Below are 24,169 nucleotides of genomic sequence, written 5' to 3'. Positions count from 1 at the left end.
TATATATTATTATTCACAATTAAAGGAAACATGAAATAAAAGTCTATTTTTTCTTTTCTTTTTTTCCCAAACTTTGAGGAATTTATTCTGTTTCATCTACATATTTTACATCAGGTCTTTATAAGACAACATCTGACTAATGCTAAAGTCTTCATGAAAGAACTAAACATCTAATGGCACAACATATATTATTTAAAGTAAAACTATCTTTTTTTGGCTGTCTGCGTAACTCCACTACCAGGTCTCTGATTGGTAGGATCAAATGGATATGTCTTTTTGATTGGGCCTGTTCCAGCCTTACGGAACTGTATCTCATCAAGTTGTCTGCGATCTTCCATGTGACGGATTTCTCTAGAAGTTTTCATGGCTATAGAGAAAGAGCATGATAGTTTTTGTTTACTTCTATCTTAAAATTACATTTGCAAACATTCAAAATATTCTAATAAATACCAATTAAGACACACAAAAATTATATATTATTAGTTTCAAAAAGTTGCTTCCATTTTGACTAATTAGCAAGTGACATCATTAAAACTTGAAAATGTTTTCAGTTAACTTGCTTAAATTTCCTCTATTATTTAAGACAATATTTAGTACAGTCTAAAATCAACTTAAATGTTAGCATTTAATAAAACAAATTTAAAAGCTATTGGTACAAACAAATGTTAATTAAAAATAAAAAGGAATATCTGCAAGTATCTAAATTAATGCTATTTGTTTTCTCACTCTGACCTTAACCTCAACTAGTTTTGGTGTTGGCTGGTATTTTTGAAAGTCAAAAATTTTTTACATTCAGATTGCTAGCTCAGTCGGCAACCATATAGGAGAAGCACGTCTGGCAATGGGGATTCAAACATGTGTCCCTCAGATTGTGACTCGAGTACCTTAAACACAAGGCCATGCCAAGCCAATTAATGCTGTAATACGTGTGTGTTTATGTACATATAGCATTAATTTTATGTTCATATGCAATGTTATAAAATGAAAATCATCCTTCCTAAACTAGAATTTCAATCGTGTTGTTTAAATTTAAGCACAGTGGACAGTGTATGAAAAAATACCCCAAAATTTAAAGCAACATCTTGTTAGCTCCCTAAGCTATTTTACAGCTATGAACACTTCGAGTACAGCACAAACAGAACAGCCAAAAAACACAAAATTAAATATTTACAGGATACTATACCAAATATAACTTTTATAGAAGAACAAAACAGGTGAAACAAGTTAAAACTTTCTGTAACAAGGAAATCGAAAAATCAATAAAATAAGAAACATTATGTAACAATAAAATGTGTCAACAGACGATAATTAATGTTGGTGAAAAGTATTACATTACCTCTTCTTCTGATTAATACATCTAAATTTTGCAACATAAATGCAAAATATAAAAGCTATGTCTAATTAAGAATACATCTGAATTTTATTGTGCAAGTTTAAGCAATTTTACCATACAAGACTATAGGAATAGAAAAATCAGATTATATTTTAATAATGTCATGGTTAATAAAAAATTCCTAAAATCAGATATAGATGTAAAAACACTTATTTTTCAGTGTAACTAAAACTTTTTCAAACAGTTTCTTCAGTTTGCAAATTTTACTCAGAAATTGGGTTTTGAACAATATATATATTTATTTCTGAATTTAACTGGTTGCCAATAATAACTGAAGTTTAGGTTTTTAAGTCTTTTGGAATTTTAACTACAAACAAATTAGGTTACAGAACAGAAACAAACAACTGAAGTCTGAAGTTACTGGTTCAGTATACACTGTCTGTAGCTCACTAGTCAATTGGCTAAGAACAAGTGTATATCAAATACATTTTACAATGATAATAGATTACAGGTCAATACATTAAGAGGTTAGATACTCATATAACTTTATAGCCTTAAGGTAGAATCTGTTTTTTTTGGAGTATCAAATATATATACATCTTGATACAATTTTTAAGTAATGCTGAAAATGGGACCTTTGATCATGAAAGAGATAGTGAAATTTCTTTTTATATATTTTGAGATTAATTCGAAAATACTCACACCTAAATTCAAATGTTTAACATAAACCATGCTGGTGCATCAAGATATCATCGACAATAGCCTTCCACCAATAGGAGGACAACACAACTTTCATGTGCAGTAATCCCCCTTTGCAGTTGCACTCATGGAGATTTCATTCTTAGATGAGGCAAGTAAAAAAAAGGTGCACCAGAAGCGGGAAGCATGGATAGGAATGTGTGCGGAGGTTAGTATCTATTGGAAATACATTCAGATTAGGAAAATGTTAACTTCCAAGAAGATAACTCACATCTGCACAAAGAAATGCTAGAATACCATACTGAAGTGGTGGAGAGGCCAGTGCAAAAATTAAACATAGTCAAGCTCTCTTTAGAAAGCCCCTAAAGGGAAAGCCCATGGAGTATGACACCTGATGGCTGGCGAGCCAATATGTATAATGTGGTTGAGGCACAATCAGACCCGAAGATGTGTGCTCACCTTGACTCTTCTCGACAGGCTCAGGATGCAGGAGGATGGCACATTAGCTGTGTGAGGGGTGGCCCATACTACACTGACAGTGTGACCAATGTCTTACTTCTCACTATATTGTTCTAAGGTTGTGAGTATTCTCTATGGTAAACCACCCCAGTGGCTATAAACTGGTAAGTGACAAGGGCCTCCCATGATACATCTGAAGAAGGGGTGGGGTGATTTCGCACCGGAGAGACCCAGAGAAGTGCTCGGATCATCAGTGGACCACCAGCCAGAAAGGGCTTTTACTGGAAACAATGCAATGGGTGACCATAAAACCCTATTTTTAAAAGTAGGCAAACCCAAGCCAAAGAAGTGGGCAGTCACTTCCCTGGTGCTGGCTTTTTCCATGATAGTCCATGGAATTGGTATGGTCTGGATTGGACAATTAAGTAAATTAGTTTACGACAAGGGTACCTTAAGTGGTCTTACAGAACACCCCCCATCTCATAGTGGGCAATAATAGAGCCAGGGCAGATGGGCTGAACACTCTCCGTTATCTTGGATCAATGCAGATTTTGTGAAATAAGCATACCATGGGAGGCAACACCAGTCATTTGGTAGGATACCGTTTGACAGAATGGGAAAAATACATACCCATTTTAAAGATAATAGGTTGATTGAAGTATGGTGTGAAAAATTGTAGAATAAAATATAAAAAAGACCAAAAAGTTGGAATATTTTGCTGTGGAACAATGCTACAAAAATTAAATAGAAGGAAAATGGCCTATAGCTCATAACAAGCTATAAACATGATCAACCTGGACAGTGTCACCATTGCCAATGACACTATCCAATATCAAAGGTAAACCCTTAGAAAAAACATGTCTAAAATGGTGCCACCATTCACAGTCATAGAAATGGCATTAAAGTAAAATGTGGGCAATAACAACTTGAGTGTCACAAAGGCCACAGACTGGCAAATCTGTCCCCTGCAGAAGAAAACAATGAGTCATGAAACTGTGGCCAATGCATATCTTAGACAAGACAACTTCCTCCTTCTGATCCTTACTGAAACTAGATGGCCAAACAACAACAATGTGCTTTATCTGGAAAAAAGCTTGTTGTGGAATTGCTCACTCCAAGTCGACTACCAACTGGAGTGAAGCTGTGCCTTGATCACAGGTTTACAAGCTTGGAGTTAAGAGGGGTGGCAGGGCATTTATAAGGAAGGGACATACCCAAACAAGAGCAAACCAAATGAAAGATCTGGGTAGAATGCAGTTCAGTCACGAGAGGTAGTCCACCCTAAAGTTCACAACTCCCAGTACATGATGGGGTAACAAGACCAATCCAATACGAATGAGCCCAGAAGAGTAGTTCCAATGTCTGAAAACAAAGGGTCCTGAAACAGGTATCTTTGATGGTTGATGTAAGAAATTACCATGGAAATGTTGAAGTGGATCATGACCAATTGATACACCAAAAGGGACATGAAATGGAATCATGCCAGACAAACAGTGAGAAGTTTGAGTATATTGATGTGGAGTGAAAGTCCAACGTGCGACCAAAGCCAGAAGTCATGTCATCATCCAGAGATATGCCTCAACCCAAGAAGGAAACATCTGTAAAGAGACTGATATCCAGTTTGGGGGTTGGTAAGGATGAAAAAGACCATAAATAGGGTCGAAGGGAAAAGAAAAGGTAATAGGAAGAGGAGTAAAGAGAAATGGGGAGAGAGACTGTGGGAGAGAACAGAAATCAAGACCAACATCTGGTGAAGAGGAAGGGACAGGAACCTATAGGGCCTGACAAGACAAGATAGCTACAGACAAGAAGAACAAAAGTACCAAATGTTGAGTAGATATGAGAAAGGATTTCAATATCTTGACAAGCCACCCCAACTAAGTAGCCTCCTGCAAAAGAAGGGAAGTGTGAGAAGAGGATACCTTCTGAGAATGAGCCAAGAGAAGCCAATCAACCAAGAAAGGGAAAGACATCCCCAGGCCACAAAAACCCTTATGATACAAATAAATAAAAAAAGGGGTCCAATGCTATGTTGAAAGAAAGAGCAAGGAATTGAAAGACACAAATCTGATGGACAGAAGGTAGAAACCATCTGGAGGATGGGGCAATAGGAATGTGTTTGATGCATCAGCCATGGCCATCTGCAGACTGGATGAAAAAGACCATAAATTGGGTCGGAGGGAAAAGAAAAGGTAATAGGAAGAGGAGTAAAGAGAAGTGGGGAGAGAGACTATGGGAGAGAACAGAAATCAAGACCAACAACTGGTGAAGAGGAAGGGACAGGAACCTATAGGGCCTGACAAGACAAGATAGCTACAGACAAGAAGAACAATGAACCAGACATTGGGTGGTGGAAGGATGAAAAAAGAAGGGCTGGAACCAGGAATGAAAAGGGTAGATCACATACATAAGAAAAAAGAAAGTGTACAGTATAGAGGAACACAACTTGATCCAATGAGTCCCAACGGCAGGAGAACTAAGGAAATAGGGATAGAGCAGAAGAAGTAGAACAGGCTAAGCTAGTAAAGAGAAGGGAATGAACCTCTTCAGAAAACCCCTCTGGAACACAATGAAGTGCTTCAGACAAAACGTGGAAGCAGGAGAGAATACAGGAGGATGGTGAGAAAAAGACACAAAAATGGGGGAACCAGAGAGCAAAATAGAAGGCAAGGGGCCCAATCTCCAAACAGGCCTAATAGGTACTAAACACAGGCAATCTGGAAAGGAAAGGAAGAATGTTTGTAAGTCAGGAAAAAAAAGTCATAAATGAAAGGAGTATGAAGAATGTGAGTGTGAGTGAGAGCTGTTAAAGAAAGGAAACAATAACAACAAAGCAGGAAAGACAAAGCAATCCCAAGAATTGGGTTCATGGAGTGAAGAATGGGCAATAAGAAAGGATACAGGCAAAAGATAAGAAAAGGAACATACTTGAGAATGGTATCCAGAAAAAGATAGGAATGTTAAGGTTATTCCTTGAATGGTAAGGCACTACCCAAAGCAAATCATGTTAAATTCATAGTCCAATAGGCCATTCACAACTGAGGAGAAAGAACATCAGCTAAAGGAACAGAAGTAAGAAGCCTAGTAAGCAAGTGGTAATCCAGAACATGTTGAACAAAGGCTGAAATGTCCCAAACAGTTAACAAGCCTCCAAAAGCCAAATAGAGATAAGGGCTGTGTGTGAAAATCATCACTCACACAAGTAGAAGTCACCATCAGTTGAAAATTCAAGATAATAATCAACACTTTTGAAACAAAAGTCAATGGAAAATGAAACCAAAGTTTTCATTAATGAATGCAAGTCTCATCAAATTGAACTCAGATGAGAAATTTGAACAATATAAAGGAGAGGAAAAGAATGAATTTTTCACAGGTACAAGTGTAAATGGTTCTTATTCTGAATATAATAATATATTCAAAATGTTGAAGGAGAAATCAGTCTGTTCTTGTATTATTAATATGAAACACAGATTGAATTACATACACTCATCAATTACAGATTTCAAAACTTAATAGCTTACATTCTTTCAGCCCCTTTACAAAACCTTTCTTCTTCATGGGTAAACTAGCTGGATCATGGCGCACTAACTTAGGAATTTTAAAGAAATCACGAACTGGCCCAGTCCTTAGAAGTCCAACTTGTCCAAGTGATATAAGATTACTTGTTGTCCAGTAGCACAAGACAGCCTGAAACACAAGAAATATTAACTTCATATGACATTAAGACAAACATAAACAAGTGTTCCATGAAAAGTTGATTATTTTTAACTGTAAGAAATCACTTGTTCTAAGACTTACTTCATCAAAACAATGATACAATGAAGAAGAAACTACTTCATCCCAAAGCTAATGAGTAACTTACAGAAAATAGTTTCTTTCTAAACAATCTAAAATAACCATCTATGTTCCCAGGTTGGCGGGCCTAGGGCCAAAATGGTGAAATGGGGTACTCCAGCAGATCTGCTGCCTGCAACTGTCATGAAAGACAGACAATACAACATCTACTCATCTGCCCACAACTTCAGATTCCATGCACAGCAGAAGATCTAGCTATAGCTAATGAACATGCAATTAGATGGAAACTATACAGGGATAGGTGAACATGACAAGAAGAAGACTCTTTCAAACTATCTATGTCTTATCACTCAAATCTCTTGCATCTGAGGAAATTAATATTAGTAATTATTTTGAATTTGCCTATGAAATAAATTTCATACATTCATTTTTAAACTATTATAACTTCCCTCTTTACCAATACTCCTGTCCAAGAAACTGTTGATACCTGCATATCAAATCTTTTGAAAGAGAACCTTTCAGTCCTTGAGGAGTAAACAAAGATGATTTCAAACTGTTCCTACAACTTGCTATTACAAACACACATTTTATCCTAAATCAAAACCTATAAGTACAGATAGAGGGCATTGTTATTGGGTTACCACTTGGTCTAACCCTGGATAGTACCTTTCTTTGTCACCATTAATGCACATAGCTGAATAACATCCCACCAAATTTAAACCTGTACTTTTAAAATAATAATGATACTTTTCCTATAATTTGTTCTTATTTCCTTATTTCTTAATTACTTAAACTCACAATATGTTAATACTAACCTTACCCATGAACTTGAACAAAATTATTCCCTGCCTTTCCTTGATATTCTAATCACACATGGCATTAACAATTCATTAACATTTGTTTACCAAAAAGTACTTTGATCGCTTTTGTCAACTTCATATCTATAAACTACATTTAAAATCTTGTACTTTGTCTTCTAGACTATGCTTTTAAAACCTACTCCAACTATCAAGCTCTAAATAAAGAAACAGCTTTTATATAGAATATTATACAACAGAATGATTTTTCTTAAAACCTACTAAATAAAATAACTTGTACTTTCCCAATAATGAAATATGAATTACACCCAAAAATCGCAACTGTTCAATGCTGCCCTCTCACTCTAAATTTTTCCAAATTTTTTCTTGGGCAAGTTTTAAATTATCTTGTGAAAATAATTCAGTGTCCAGCCCATGTGACAAAAATGAATTACTTTACTTCCTCCTTTAACATTCTACAAATTTTAACACTCGCATATTGTTGTAAATTGATGTAGGTTTATGTTACAAGTGACATTAACTAATGCAAAACATATCAACTTACTTCTAAGAAGTAACTGCAATAGTTAATATACTGACTGGTTCATTCTCTATTTTTAAAATCACTCTCATGTCACAACTACCTCACATTTATAATCTAGCTTTGAATATGCCAGAACACTTTACACCACATCTTAGAGTATTCTAAATGTTTTAAGCCTATCTTATTAAACTTTTTGAACTTAATTTCATCATTAAGATCGGAGGCTCCCTCTAACTAACATTAAAGTTACAATCATGATGTTAGAAAAACACGTAGTTTCAAGAAGTGTTGATAACAATGAATAAAAACCATATTACCCGAGCACTTTCGAAAGGTGGAAGTTTCTTCTTCTTCTGGGGCAAACATTAGAAATATAGCTTACAACAATGGTAGAATTTAAAAAACAAATTTGGTAAAATAATTTTACCCCAGGTTAAACTGAGAATAATATTTAAGTCTACCTCCAATAGAACAACTTCTTTAAATTTACAAAACCACATTCTCATCATGGATAATTTATGTTTATAAGTTTGGTAGCTGCCATTCTACTGATATTCTAAAAAGAACTTGCCATCGAATCCTTAAGCACAAATAGATTTTCTTATGTAAACTCTCTAATCTTTTAATTCATTTGCATTGTGATGACCTGAAACACACTTTCTCTGATAACAGCTTCAAAATCTTAACATGTCAATCCGACTTTGAACTGTAAATTAACGAAACACTTCCTAATAAAAGAAAAAGCCTCAACTTTAAATAACACAGTCAGTTTCATTCTCTTTTAACCCCATATGTAGCACTTAATTATACTGTTACAGTTCATATGCTCTATATTTTTATTAACAAATTTCCTGAAAAAGTTATTATGCACCGAGAAACAAAATGCAATACTTAATTTATTGTTTTGAAATAATTATGTTGATGATGGAATTAATAACTTCTGAAATGTTCAATGATAATAAAAATGACGTTCAACAAAAATAAAAAGTTACGGTCATTGCCTGTGTGGTCATCTTATTTATCATGAGACTATGATTTCTGCTTAATGAATCCACTATGTAAACAACTTTTAACTTAACTTTACATAAGCTTAGTTTCAAAAAGCTGAAAATTTTTATCAATGAAACTAACATATATGAACAAACTTTTAATAGATTGTTATTATTTTATAGCACAAAACTACACAGTAGACAATCTTTGCTCTCTCCACCACAGGTAATCAAACCCCAGATTTTGGTATTGTCTGTTAACTTACTGCTATCCCATTGGTGGACTCTTTTAAAGGAAAATAGCACGTTTTTATAAAGACTAACAGTGTGAATGTCTATAAAATTTCTAAAATGCACTGTAAATTTTATTCTTGTGTGGTTATTAAAATATTTTCCTTATAAAATCAACTAGTTTACAAACACATCTGGTTTTCTTGTTTGTTTTTAATTGAATTTCCAAAACAATTCGTTAGTTTACAATCTGATACATTTCCTTAGAACAAATTATCATTTGTCTATGTAACAGTGGAAAAGCTAAATGTTAAAACATAAGTTATTTTTTGTCATGTGAAGTTATAATTTCATCTAAAAATTAAATAAAGCTCATGAGATATTTTGTTTTCTGAATTTATGACAAATTTTAAGCAATTTAATATGAAGCATCAACATAAAAAAACTTGCATTATTTCAAGGTAATTTCGTAGCTGTTTTTTGTTGTCTAATACTTTCAATGTCAACAGAAAATAAATTTCTTTCACTTAACAATATCAAAGCAATTGTTTGCATGAGTCTAGTTTCTTACTTGTAAACGTAACTAAATTTTCCTAATAAATTCCTACACACCAAAAAAAAAAAAAATCTAAATTTTAACATCATTTCTGAAATAATCAGTATGTGAAATAAGTTACTAAAGATTCAAAATTGTTTGCACTTTAATTATTATTTCAAACGTATTAGCTCAAATTATTTAACACAGCCAAAATTATCTGAAGATAATGATTGTGGCTATGGATCTTAACTATTCTCATTAAAAAGAATAAACTCCTGGTTAAAAAAATAAGACATTTTAGTCAAAACAAGAAGAAACTGAAGGAATTATTTTTTACTGATAAATCATTTCTCTATATCAGGCATGATCTTTAAGGAATTTAATCACTGAACACTGTAAAAAATGTAACAGGTTAAATTTACAGATCATCCAAAACATTAACAACTTACTGCAGGAAAGTTTATAGAAAATGGTAAAACAACCAGTGGCATGGCTCTCAAAAAATATCTCATAAGATGTAAACTGTCACTTCTCAGTCCTCCTTCTGCTCCAACCTGAAGAACAAAGATGATTCCCAAACATTTATATCAATAATACAAGTTTAACTACAACTATCAATGAACATGGTTAAACATTTCAGAAAATCTTTGCTTAAGATTAATTTTTGACGATTATTAAAACGGTATACTTGAATTATGTTAGTATTCAATATAAAAGATAACAGATATTCTTAAAAACGTGGGAAGTTTATGACTGAAAATCTTTCAAATTACAATCTTACACTTCAGAGATACTGTGAGAGAAATATCAATGTACAGACACTTTGAAAACAAAGTCACAAAATTAAACCAATTTTAAATTAAAACAGATATTTGAAGTCCTTTCAGGATATATATGTCTTCCTCCATGAGGATTAAACAGGAAAATGCCAAAAATCTGATATTTTATCATGTGATTCTCAGTAATATCATGATGAGAAGCATTAGTTTCACAAATGTCTCATACTGCCAAAATACAAGTGTTGATGTTGGTATGAAATTTATGACAGTGTAGAAGAAGAAAAATAAGCATGGGATGTAAAATAATTAATATTATAGGTATTAGATATAAAGAAGTTAGTAATTCAGAAACCTAAAGGAGACTGTAGAGGATACCCGAGATCTAAAATAAGGATTTTGTGTTAATAAGCACTCAAACAGCCTTACAATACTAAGAAGTATTTGGTATCCATAAATTTGAATAAACTGAGAATGTAACACAACATAGGTTTGTTGAAGATATAAAAAAAAATTAAGCTAAAATTAGAAACACAATGTGTGTGTGAATTATCAGTAATTATACTACACAGCCACAAAGAACAACATAAATATAGGTAAACCAGTAAATGTAAACAGATGTTATATGAATAAGAGTTAGTTTCTACTTCAATAAATGTATAGAACAGTGTTTCTCAAAATGGTGGAATGTGACCCCCAAGCAAATGTCAAGCAAGTTTCCAGGAGGGTCACAAGCTATCTCTGCTGAGTCAACATTTTTTTTTTCAGTCCTTGAAGTGTCCAAGAGGTGCATATATTGCCTTTGTTATGAACTATGATGAACAGCGCTATGAAACATCAATAATTTTTTCATCCTTGTAGAGATGATTGGGGGGGGGTCGTCTGGCAAATCTGGCTGAGAAATGCTGCTATAGAATACAGTGCAAATATGTTAAATTCTACAAAGATAAAAAATATAAAATAAATACAATCAAAGTTTCACATAAATGATGACAGAACACACTTCAAAATTAATAAACCATCAACACAACACAATGATCTTAACTTTCACACAAGATACCAAGAATATTATTTTGCACAAATATTTGTTAAGTTCACTCACCTCAATAATTATAGATAATGTAACACAGGTTATGATTGGTAGCCCATACATTGGGTCAGGAACAGTCAAATCAGTAAACCACAGGGTTCCTCCTGTCTTCATGCTCTCCAGCGGAAGGTTAGCCATTTTTCGAAGAGCCATGAAAAATGATATAAAGACTGGTGCCTGATAATTAAAAATAAATACTTTATTAAAGTGAGCTCATCATTCCTACAAGTTTATACCCATTACCATAGAACTGTAATTATTTGTACATAATCATATATATATATATATATATGTGTACATGTCTTGATTTCTTTTTCATCCTCCTGTTTGTGAAACATGTTTTTTCTAATTTATTTATGAAACAGACTGCATGTGGGTCCATGACTTCATTGGTTGCAAGGTCATACATAAAATACTATTGTTATCACAACTAATCCCAATAATTACTACTGGAGTTTCTTTATATATATTTTTCACTTACAAAATGAATGATTTCATCAAATGTACTTGGTCACTTCTTTACACCAAGTATTGTAACAGACAAAAAATATAAAATGACTCGGTATGATGCAATATGTGGACTTCCATCACGAGGCTGTAAATAAATATGTTTTCTTGGCAGGACATATGTCTTACCAGGTTATCATTCTGATTGGACAGATTAGTTCAACATAAAATATGTTTACTAAACTTGTATGTGAAAACATGGAGATTGCATTATTACACCTTATAATAAAAAGTTGCCCACAATTTATACACACTGGCATTTATTTCTGGAAAATAGGCATTTAAATTATAACTATAGAATTGTGAGAGAAAACTCTATAATATGAACATACTATTCTATATTCAGTGTATGTATATATGAAAATAAAAAGTAGTAGTAACTGATGCAACCGTAGTTTCATACGTTTTTGTATCTGAAATCCTTGACATGTTTAATTTTATTGTTCATTAATTAACTTACAGGTTATGAGCCTTAAATATCTTTTATGCAATTGATTGATATGAATTTGAAGGCCCCTTTTAGTTAGACTTATTTTAACAAGAAAAAATCAGTTTTGTACGTGAAGAGCACGATCGCTCTAATCTTAATCTGTTCCTAATATCAACTATTATTATTGCTAACATGACTTCAGCATAAGAGATTTTCCTACCTGTACTAAAGGAACTATCATATTCTTCAGAGGATTAATTTTGTTTTCCTTCATGAATATCATCAGCTCATTTGAATATTTGGCAGCTAGAGAAAGGATAACTTAAGTTACTTGAAGAGCCTTAGATGCTCTTAAAATAGATACAAACTCAACATTATTAATCTACTCTTCTGTGTTGCACTATTTAAACTGATGTATTTATCGGCTAATCTCAACTTTGAGAAAGTAAAATCAAGAAGTTCTGGTTTATAAACATACATAACTCAAAATTTGAATTACAATATATAAACATATTATGGTGAACCTAACAATTCAAAAAAAGGCAAAAATATCAAATATCATATTTGCTGTTAAAAATACTGTCTTTCCCAAACAATTAAACCCTATATATTTCATAATAAAACAGGGTTCACTTGTTTATTACAAAGATATTTTTAAAAGTCTCCATTTCCAAGCTCTTTTCTTGCATTTTAATAAAAGTATGGCAGATGTTTGAAACTCCCGAAATTTGCAAAATTAAAAATTAGAATGAATTTTCAAAAATGTTCAGCAGATTTATGAAGACAGCAAAATTATAATTAGACAAATATTGAAGTTAGAAGTATTTTTAAACCCTATATTTCATATTTAAACCTCCCATTTTCCTCAATATGACTGCCTTCTCGTGGGTAAATTACAGCTGAAAAATGTATTTAATATAGATCCTGACTTCAATTCAACAACAGAGGTCTAAGTTTCACCCTTACAGAATCAACAAGAGATTTAATTACATATTTACTTGTCACCACGACAAGTTTAGGATGTGAACAATAAAAGTTTAAAATTATGAACATGTTACATAGATAAAGGAAACATTCCAACAAACACAATGTTTTCACGTGAAAACTGACCAGAGCAAACTATTTTATCTGGAAGAATCAGAATCATAAAATGCACCTGAAAGCTCAGGATCTGCAGGCAATAAATGAAATAACTACAATGTTTAAGCCTCTCACCACCAGAGGGATCTTCTGTGGGTTAATTTACTCATTATCTAAAGAATTTGAGTAAAGACTAAAATTCAGAACCGGTTTCAGTAGCAAAACCCTGCCAAGTATCCCAAATACAGAAAGCAATGACTTGATCAGCAAAGTATTTGAAACTACAAATGTGATTAATTAAAAGTAAGAACTTTAGATTTACATATTTACCTCACAACAACAAAAAATAATAATTTGGGTAACTTAAATCTCTCATTTTGGCCTTTTGAATTGTCTAATTTAAAGTTTAAGAAGGGATGAAAAAATACTGCAATTTAGGGGATTAAAACTGAATTTAGTTTATTACATGTCTATTTGTAACTATGTATGAACTCCATATAATTGATACTTGAACTGTCGGTACTTGATGAAACTACATGAGTACAGAATTGAGGAAAAAACAAAGACAAACGTTAAGTTTCATAAACGTTTCATTTATTAACGACCATGGTTTTGCTAGTAACCGCATCTTGAGGTACAAACTATGGTCATTAATAAATAAAGTATTTGTGAAATATACAATAGTCTTTGTTTTTTTCCTCAATTCTATTTTTTATATATATATGAAGCCAATGATAGCCCATGCATTACCAATAGGGTCTTTATCATCAGTTTTGTAACACATACAATTTCTGTAAACTATTTAGGCACAAAATTGCTTATGGGTCCTGGATCACAATTAACATTTGTGCCATTCTAAAAAAATTTTAAAAAAGACATCAGTAAACAAATTACTAGTGGTGTACCTTATTTATTTTAGATAGAAAATAAGAGATTTCACTCATTTTTTTGCTTAGTTCTATATACTGAGTGTTGCAACAGGTAAAAACATAAAATTACTCAATACAATGTAATACATGGACCCCACGTGAATGGTATGAAAACAAGTAATTAATCTGAAGATTAAAGGTAAATACAATCCAGAGAGATGTTTCAGTATTTATAAAAATAACTATCAGCTGTTACAGGTTTCCAACATGATCTAAAACATAGAGTTGTCAAAAGTTTAACACTCATATAATCAGTAAAGATGGCACAGCATCAATAAATTGTGCTGTAACAATCAGTGTAATAGTTTCAAACATATTCAAAACTTGCAGATATATCTTGGAATACAATTTCCCTGGTTTATGTGCCATATAAAAGGTATGATTCAGTATTATCTATGTTCACTCAGTATAAATGTTAATATCCTTAGTTTAAGCACATTTGTTATCTAAGAATCAATCCTAAAAGTAGTATGAAGTTACAATAAAATACTTCAACTTCACAGAGATATAAATTAGATAACTTAGGGGATCTATTCCCCCTTGTGATGTACTCAGACACCTAACTATTTTCTTGTATTATAATTTTACTGTAAGAGAATTGCTTGACCACAATATCCTTATGATAAGTCTGCATCACAGATAAACTTCCTATAGTTTAGTAATATCTGACGAAAATTCTAGAAGTTTTTGTTGGTACTTAACACTTCATCTTTAGCAGAAACAACTAGTATCTTGAAATTAAATAAATTTTATCTGCAAGTTGCCAAATGAATTATATAAGAAGTACTTCTTGTTGGAAGACTATAAATCAGCAAACATGGAAGGCAATAAAATATGATATATAAGACAGAGTATCTATTAAAAAATACCTGTCTGAACTCCATTAATGGGTCTATTACCTTTTACAACTTTCTTGATCTAAAAGGCAACTTTCATAAGTCGAAACAAAAATTTCATGACAAACTGTTCACAAAATAAGAGGTGAAACTGAAAATATTCCCAAAATTCCCACAGTGCACACTTTAAAACAAATGTCAACATGCTGATTCTTCTAACTACTTCAAGAGTCATGTAATAGAACAAATTCACTATACTTATAAAGGACAATTCAACATAGAATCTTAAATTAAAATTTAATGATACAAGATATTATACCCTCAAGAGAGAGAGAAAACTTAAATTAGTGCCGATTGAAAAAAAAAATCTAAAATAATCTACCAAATTAAAATAAATGTAGAGATTTTTTCAGGTTTTAGGCTACCATTCAGTTTTATATCTACAGGAAATTTTCAAATGTTTGTCAATATTTCTTACCTTCTACTGAATTACCACTTTTCCGGGCCTCACTTATCTTCAGTTGTAACATTTGCATTTTGGGAAGGTGGTTGTTCATTTTGGTAGCATTTTGCTGGGCTTTGATTGCCACAGGAAACATCAAGATTCGAACAACTAACGTGGCTTAAAACACAGTGAAGGAAATAATTTAGATTTGAATTTACTTACCAATTAAGTATTATTTTTCAGCTTTTACAGTAAGAAATATTAGTTTTTAGAACAGGTACGAAGTTTCGATCACTAGTGAGATCATTCACAAGCAAACGAGAATGATCGCACCAGTGATCGAAATGTCATACCTAGTCTAAAAACAAATTTTCCTTATTGCAAAAGCTGTAACATGTAATTAAATAGAGAAAAGAAGTTACAATTATTGTGTGCACAGGGAAAAAATGAGCTTAGATCAGCACACCAAATAAATACTTTTACAGGGTTCGAAATTTATTATCTATGTTTGCATTTCACAAGTCAAATACTACCTGATTTAAGTAAAATAAGATACTAATTTGCACTACGTGGAAGTAAATCTTATGGTTAAGATTTTTCAAAATCCACAAAAATGATCAATATATAGCTGCCAAGTCATGAAAGTCATTACCATATATACCACATCTTCTTTCAAGAATTACAACTGATTCACTATCAAGAAATCTTCACTTGATTAGAAATGAATAGACTATCCAAGATACATACCACATGTATGAATGAAAGTACTAACAAGTGACATACCACCAGTATCAATATTTGGGAGAATTCAGGAAATTCATAATATTTGGTTTAAACACTACACTTCTACAGCAAAATAGGCCTAAATAAATAGCTTTTACTGATTGACTGCCATTTGTTGTTTATAATAAGCATGGAATGGTCTTACACTGCTTCTGATTAGTCACTAGTCACATGAGCATCCAATCACACAGCAAGTTTCACATGGTTGAAATCATGTTAACATACATAACTTTGCATTTTATATAAGGACTAGGAAAGTTGTAACTTTCCTATACTGAAAATGTATTTCCAATAGGTATTTACCTCCGCTCACATAAATAGCTATTCTCATGCAGTGCTGCCCTCTATATGCAAAAAATAAAGTTACACATGCCACAAGTCTCTTACCTCCCCTTCATTGGAATTGACTAATTCCAATACGTCTCTCATGCAAATCATCATGCGATAATCTTCCACCAATAAGAGTATGACACTCTCATTACACATGTGACCTCTTCTATTCAATTCTACCTACCTATCACTTTGAGTTTGGCAGAAATTAGAAGCACCAGTGTTCAGTGGGGAGGAAGGGTGAGCAGAGGTAAGTACCTATCAGAAATACATTTACAGTATAGGAAAATTATAACTTCTTGCACAGTACATTACCTCTTCTCACATAAATACCTAGAATCCCACATTGAATAGGTGGAAGGATTGGTGCAAGGGAAAGAAAGAAGCATCTGAAGGACACTCCTTGAGATGAGAGAGTCAGATTCAAAGATCTGATGTGGGAAACTGCACCATTCTGAACCCAGTATACTCTTTGCCAATCTGAGAAAGGTGTCGCACATATGAGCAGAAAAACAGAGGAGCACATCCAAGTGTGAGAGAACTATGGCTGGATAGTGATCCAAACCATGCAATATTTATGAAACTCAATCCCATACAATATAAAAGTGGGTAGAAGCAATGAATATGCCCCTAGGTGTAGAGTGGCTAGGGTGCGACAGACTGTACAAGTCAACTTCATCCAAAACCCATGTTGCTGGGAACCAACATCTATGTGGGGTTAGGATGAGGATCATACTGTCGGTAAGTCAACTACAGTCCAAAACCAAGCCACCAGGTACCAACATCAACGTGGGGGTAGGAAAGAGGATCATACCGCCAGCAAGTCAACTACAATCCAAAACCCAGGACACTGGGAACTCGCATCCATGTGGGGGTAAGAAAGACAATCATACCAATGGCAAGTCAATTACAATCCAAAACGCAACCATCTGGCAGGGGTAGGAAAGAGAATTATACTGTCTTCAACTCAAGTTTAAGAGACTAGAGGGAATCTAGAACCCCCAATTCCTGAACAAGGCATATGTGAATATGATAAATTGATATATCAATCTGAGAACCTGACATCTGGTATTGAAAAGATGTCTACATAATATAAATAAAGTCCCTCATAAACAGAAGGGAAAAAACTGCAACAATCCCTAGTACCTCCAGCATGACCCACAACACTGATGGAGTATAAGTGAGGGGGAATACAGACATCCATAATACATGTGTGAGGATTTATGTTGATTGGTTCTACTCTAAATCCAAAACCCAGCTACTGGGAACCAACTTCCACATGGGGGTAGGATGAGAGATCCCAATCGAAGGGGTGAACAGCTATTTTGATGTCTCACTCCCATTTGTTTTCATATTTCATAGTGGAGGATATCATGTCATCTACACCAGCAGAACACCACCACCCTACTCTCAACTGAATGGTTTTAAAATAATTTCTATATTCTATTTATATTTCATTATCACATTCAGGAGGATGCCTCCACGGTCCACCATCCCAGCAGCTTGGAACTGGAAAGTGGTAAGGACTCTCTAACTCCACTAGAAGAAAAGGAGGTAAAATGTGATGGAGTGGGTCCAGAGGAGCATCAACACTGGAGACAGTGCAATGGGTGACCACAAAACCCTATTTTTAAAAGCAGACCATACCAATTTATTCAATACAAGTCATAGCAGGGATGGGCAGATAGTCCATTGGTGGGTTTGGTCTGGGACAGGTAAACTACCTTATGGACACAGGATGTCAGCTTAAAGTGACCTTAGGAGGTGTTGAAACTGGGAAGGTTTTTGACAATTCTTCTTTTTATGTAGTTATCCATTTTGCACAAAATTCTTACTGGATTCAAATCAATTTGATGGCCAGAAACTCTCATATGAAGAAAGCTGGCATTTTTTTTGCATTTCCATATTTAATGTTTCTGTTAGGTTCAGAAATTCCAGTATCAACACTTTTTCCAGTAGCATCTACTCATCCTTTCTCACGGGATTGGCATGGTATGATATAAATGTCTTGTTTTTATATCTTCAGGTATTGTTCTATTTGAAGTGAGGTTGTTTTTAATGATGTTTGGATATCTGTTAATATAACATGAATAGTGGTGTGGATTATCATTGTACTGACTATTTTCATTTGAATATGTTAATTTAATATTTTCGATAGGTTATGCCATGAAAATTACAAGTGTATCGACCTGTTTTTATTTAGACATGTTTTGTTAATTTGGAAATTTATTATATGGATAAAGAAGGTTAAAGACCCCCCCACCCATTTTTTGTTCCCTGCAAAGTTCTTGACAAGTTGGCACCAATGGCTGTCTGTAATTCTTTGTATGATTCAATCTTTTTCCATAGAGCTTTTCCCTCAACTTGCATATGGTTTTTTGGTTCTCTTCCAACTGCCTCTTTCAGAAAAGGATTTGTATTAGGGAAAAAGGTACAAGGCTTAATGTTAGTCTTGTCATTTAGAGGTAGAGAAAGTTTGTTTTAGTTATATGGTTAGTGCAAATTAACATTTTCTACCACAAGTAAAGTGCTAACTCTTTGTAATAGGTGAAAGTAATATTTTTGCAATTTTTGAACTATGTTGTAGGTTGTAGTATACTTAAATTAGTTAAGTAGATGAAATCTTACAGGTGTAATGCTAGAAAAACAGTTAGGAAAGGAAACAAAATAATTCCCTGTAAAAAAAGAAATCAATTATGTAAAAATAGAGAAAACAAAACTACACCCATACCAACTAACAAAATTACAGAATCAGTGTTGAAGAAGAAAAAAATATTTTGTGCAAACTGTAAAAAGTAATTGAAGTACAAGAAATAAGCGGTGCCCCAAATAAAAAGAGAGTAAAAATCTATTATGTAGAAAAATCAGATGATATTGGAATCCTATATGTAGTTTAATAAAAAATACAAGTTGTGTAAACTAAAATTTGTAAATGATTGTATACTCACAAATTACTATCGATAACCACCAGGGGATGTTTAAGCTGACATGAAGATAGTCAAGACAATGTTGAATGATACCAACTGGTGACCATCCTCCTAATCCAGCATTCAGAAGCTCCGATCCTTTCTCTTCAAGCACATTTTCTACATCAGCATTCAACACAGGTACTTGTGGTGGCTCAGGGATGTAACCAGGCAAAGCCTCAATGCCCTTAGTTAAACAGACACAAGTTAAAGGAGTAAAATATTAATGCTTTAAAACATTCAGATGTACAACATTTACTGCACAAGATCTTCTGGTTTTAGACACTTCCACTGAGTAACTGATATAACGTGAACTCGATTTAAGATATTAAACCCAAAAGTTACTCTAATAACAAACAGAAAAAAGTCACAACTGCCAAATACTTGTTATCAGTGTTTAAATTACATATCAGCTCAAACATGTATTTACAACTGTAGTACATAAAAAACAACAAAATAAACTTCATAACACTGATGTGTGAAAATCTCCAAAAGTCAGACCTATAAAGCTACCTTGTCTAATTTTGTTATGCAAGTTATTTTTTGTACAGCACAAAATTATATATATCAAACAAAAATAATAATAATGTAAGGTGCTTACAAGTTTTGAGCTCTTCCATGAAACACATTATTGAGAATGATTTCTGAATACATAAAATTTAACATGCAGCTTTTAGCTATCCTTTGTCCAGGGTGATATACAACATTGCCATAAAAAGATATACATAGCAAAAACTTTATTGTTATGGTAACAGACACTGAAATAACAGTGTATGCTGAATATGCCTTCCAAATAAATCACTAATAGATCAATTTTACTATTCATTCCAAAAAAGAAAATCCACTTTATATTCAACTAATATTACAACAGTTACAAAAATACAAAACTTGTTGCCAGGTATGTAGCCACTGCAAAACATGTAAGTGGCAGTAGAAACATCTGGATCTTGTCATTTCTAACAAAGTTTATTTTCCCAGAAATTGTACTGCAAATAGACATCTTGTATTATAATCATTACCTCAGAAATATTGAAATTATTGTACCTGTGAAGAACTGTTTGGTACTTCCTCCTGATGATATACCGCTGATGTTGAGAGGCAAGTACTTTGACCTCCAAGTTGAAAATATAGTGGCTGCAAATTCCACTTCTTACGCAACACTAAATTTGAAATTGACGCACCTTTTGATATGCAGACACTGCGTGAATGAGTTTTTGTATGCTGAAGTAGAGAAACATAGCAGCTAGTGTGTGTCTGAAAGAACAAAATTTTTTTTCTAAACGATAAAGTAAAATATCATTTTGTGCAAATCTAATAGAGTATTTAACTGATACTGCTCAGTCAAAGCTTATTGGATTTCTTAACCATTCAATCACATAATATACTAATGTATGTAGTAAACCTGACTACAGATATTCACTATACCAACTTAAGTTTTATAGCTTTACATATAGTTTTTAGTCTAAAACAAGGATCTGTAGCAACTCTAGCTATTCAGGCTCATACAGATACAAATATACAAGTACAATCAAATATAGTTGTGTTCCTGTATTACAAACAACATGTACGCTAATGTATTAACATCTCACAAAACTTTTACTACACATACTTATTTTTTTTAAACACCATTCTTATAGATGATGAAAAGGAACAACTCTTTCAAAGTTCTAGATATAATATAAAGTTATTAAGACTCATCGCAGGGAGTAATTTCTTTCCTTTGTATATATAATTTGGCATACCTTAAGCAGCCAGTTACAATTTTCTACAAGTTAATACAGAATTAGCAAAATTCAGTTGTACAGTCAATCTCAGGATAATAAATGATTACAGGTCAAATCAATATAACCAACATGTATTTTAATCATTTCTCCTAAAATACTCAACCATACCATTATAACATAGCATATGGACAACAAGGGATCATTTACTCCTTAAAGGCTGTCCCTGCATACTCTCCTTTGAGAAAATATAAAAACTTAAACTGATCCTGTATGTGCAATAGTACTGACTTCACTTTTAAACTCCTGTAAAGTATTGGTCTCCACTACTGCTGATGGCAACTCATTTCATAAGTCAATAACACTGTTAGAAAAATAAAATTGTCTTAATTTGAGCTTGGCATATCTTTTCCAGATTAGACTTGTGTCCTTTCATGTTATTTTATTCAGAATTAGCACAAACAAATCATAGGCTTTCCTATCAGTCCCTGAATAATCTTGTAATATTCAATAAGATCACTTCTTGTCCTTGTATTCTCAAGAGAAAACAAGTTAATAGATCTTAACCTATCACCATAAGATAACCCTCTTATCCCAAGAATCAATACAATAGTCCTCCAAAAACATCAATATTGTTTCTTAGATAAGGAGATAAAAACTGCATATAATGTTCAAAGTGAGGTGATTAGTACAGATAAATCAATATATGTATAAATACACCCTAAAATTCCATTAGCTTTGCTACTAGCAACAGAACACTGCCTTTATGGATTTTGAAGCTTTGTCATGATCCTTTTCTTTAGTCACATTATTGAGTGGATTCCCATCTATATTAAACATGATCCAAATTATGATAGCCAAAATGTGCTATCTTGCACATATTGTAATTAAAGGTATTTTGTCAAATATCTGTTCAACTAATCAATTTATCTAAGTAATTGTAGTATCCCAATATTCTCAATACAGATAAAATATCCACAAGTTTAATGTAATCAGCAAACTATACTAATATATTAATTATTTCCTATCAATATTTTTATAAGAAAAAGCCTAAGCATTGACACTTGAGACACTCCACTAAAAACAAGAGCTAGTAACAAAGGTCCAGTTTGACTGGACCCCGTTAATAACCATTCATTTGTTTTCTCTCATGCAACTATCCAACTTACTTGCCTTTCCCCAATCTAAAACAATAGTATTTTCTTACATCTTTTGTGAAACACCTTATAATTTTTTGAAAGACTGTGTACACCAGGTCAACACCTTTCCTACCATCTAGATTGGTGTCTCTCAATACTTTCAATCCAAGGGGCCAGCTCACTGATTCCCTAAACTGTCATGGACCACTTAAATGCAAATACAACAAAAAACCATTACACTTTACATGTGAATATTCTGTCAGTTTATGTGAAATTCCATGAATAGGCAAGGTGGGTGTGATAGATTGGCACTGGTCTGTAGACTAGTGATTGAGAAACCTTTCTTGTAACATGGTTTTTATACTATATAATCATCTATTATGAACTAGGCTAAAAAGAAAAGAAAAATAAAGAAACTGAACTTTAGGCAAAGGGCATTATTGACTGCCATTACATTGCTCTAATCACTAACTTACATTTACTCAAATATTTTACTCTGGATTGTGCCATCACTGTTTAACAATATAAAGATACACCAAAGTACTAAAGATTAGATGCACCCATCAATATAGATCTTAAAAAACATAATTTGAATTGAAACTTTCACACAGGTAATATATATAATAAATGCATATCATAAAGGTGTGCTATTGTATCACCATTAGTATTACACAAAACAATTAAAGGTGACTGTAAAGTGTTCACATGTACCTCAAAATTATAGTCTAATGCATCAGATAAAACATACAATCAGAAGTTCTGCTAAATCTGCATGAACTGTGTAACATATACACTGAGTCCTAGATTGTCAGCAGATAATATTAAATATTTTATTACTTCAGTAGAGAATTTTAATTTCTCCATTTCTTAATATACGTGAATGTCATAATTATAATTACTATCCTCTTCAACAGTTACTGAGTTATTGCAAGTTCCCACTGACATTGTATAAACCATTCACCCACAATGTGTCAAATGTGCAACTAACATAAACATAAGTAATATGTTCAACGCTACTGAATCCTGATAGTGATAAACATTCTCGTTGTCAACGAAACTGTCAAACGAGAAACTTCAAGTTAAACTTAAAATGCATTTCTTCCGATAAAAAGTATGTGTATTATAACGTAACTGTTAAACTTCACTACCTTATTAATATTAGATTAGTACTACTACTCTAATATTTGTTTACAACTACAGTACTAACATGTGTCTGTTACTTTTAGTTTTTACAATGTTACTGTTATTGTTAGTATATTATAAACTAATATATATATATATATAATAATATATACTATAGTCTAGATAGTCGATAAGACTATGAAACATACTATCATTGTCGTTAGGTTTTACCGCATTTATGCATTTTTCATCATTTTTTAATAATATAACTTACATTAAAACGTTTAATTTCTGGATGGTTAAGAAAATTAAGGCATTGAAGTTTCAAAAGGCATGTACGTTTGCTTAAGCATGTTCTTAACAAAACAATACTCGTGCCATTTGCTGCCATGTTCACGACTTCTGTTAGAACCCTCTACTGGGTAAATGTTTAATTGTTAAAACCAACAGCTGATTTATAAATAAAATACTTTTTTAATATACATATTAGTATTGAAATAAGAGAGTTGGTCAAATAAAAAATTGAAAAATATATGAAAAAAGTTTGCTGCAAATTTAAGAATGAACAGAAAGGAGTTTTCAAACACATTAAGGGTAAGAAAAATGTTAGGAAAAGAGTGATACGGGAAG

At 32.8% G+C, this 24,169-nt stretch overlaps 1 protein-coding gene across 1 annotated transcript; it reads right to left on the bottom strand.

The window, feature by feature from the left end:
• Positions 1 to 52: 52 nt before the first annotated feature.
• On the bottom strand, positions 53 to 23,945 carry LOC106468277 (mitochondrial inner membrane protein OXA1L-like). Its single transcript, XM_013928696.2, has 9 exons — positions 23,814 to 23,945; positions 20,602 to 20,811; positions 19,540 to 19,744; positions 15,512 to 15,655; positions 12,409 to 12,494; positions 11,264 to 11,428; positions 9,835 to 9,939; positions 6,013 to 6,178; positions 53 to 367 (listed from the first exon to the last, which is right to left on the bottom strand). The coding sequence occupies exons 1-9, from the start codon at positions 23,928 to 23,930 to the stop codon at positions 204 to 206; spliced, it is 1,362 nt and encodes a 453-aa protein (XP_013784150.1). The 5' UTR covers positions 23,931 to 23,945; the 3' UTR covers positions 53 to 203.
• Between the last annotated feature and the right edge of the window lie 224 nt (positions 23,946 to 24,169).

This window comes from Limulus polyphemus, unplaced genomic scaffold (assembly GCF_000517525.1).
Source record: "Limulus polyphemus unplaced genomic scaffold, Limulus_polyphemus-2.1.2 Scaffold2945, whole genome shotgun sequence".
Taxonomy (NCBI): domain Eukaryota; kingdom Metazoa; phylum Arthropoda; class Merostomata; order Xiphosura; family Limulidae; genus Limulus; species Limulus polyphemus.
This window is presented reverse-complemented; position numbering and strand designations above follow the sequence as displayed.

What these genes read in the sequence shown, in the direction of transcription:
- LOC106468277 (XM_013928696.2), bottom strand. Translation starts at nt 23,930, where the DNA reads ATGGCAGCAAATGGCACGAGTATTGTTTTGTTAAGAACATGCTTAAGC. An exon ending in CATTATCTATAATTATTGAG is followed by an intron (nt 9,940 to 11,263) that starts GTGAGTGAACTT and finishes TTTGTTCTTCAG; the next exon opens with GTTGGAGCAGAAGGAGGACT. An exon ending in TGTAAAGGGGCTGAAAGAAT is followed by an intron (nt 368 to 6,012) that starts GTAAGCTATTAA and finishes CTTTCTCTATAG; the next exon opens with CCATGAAAACTTCTAGAGAA.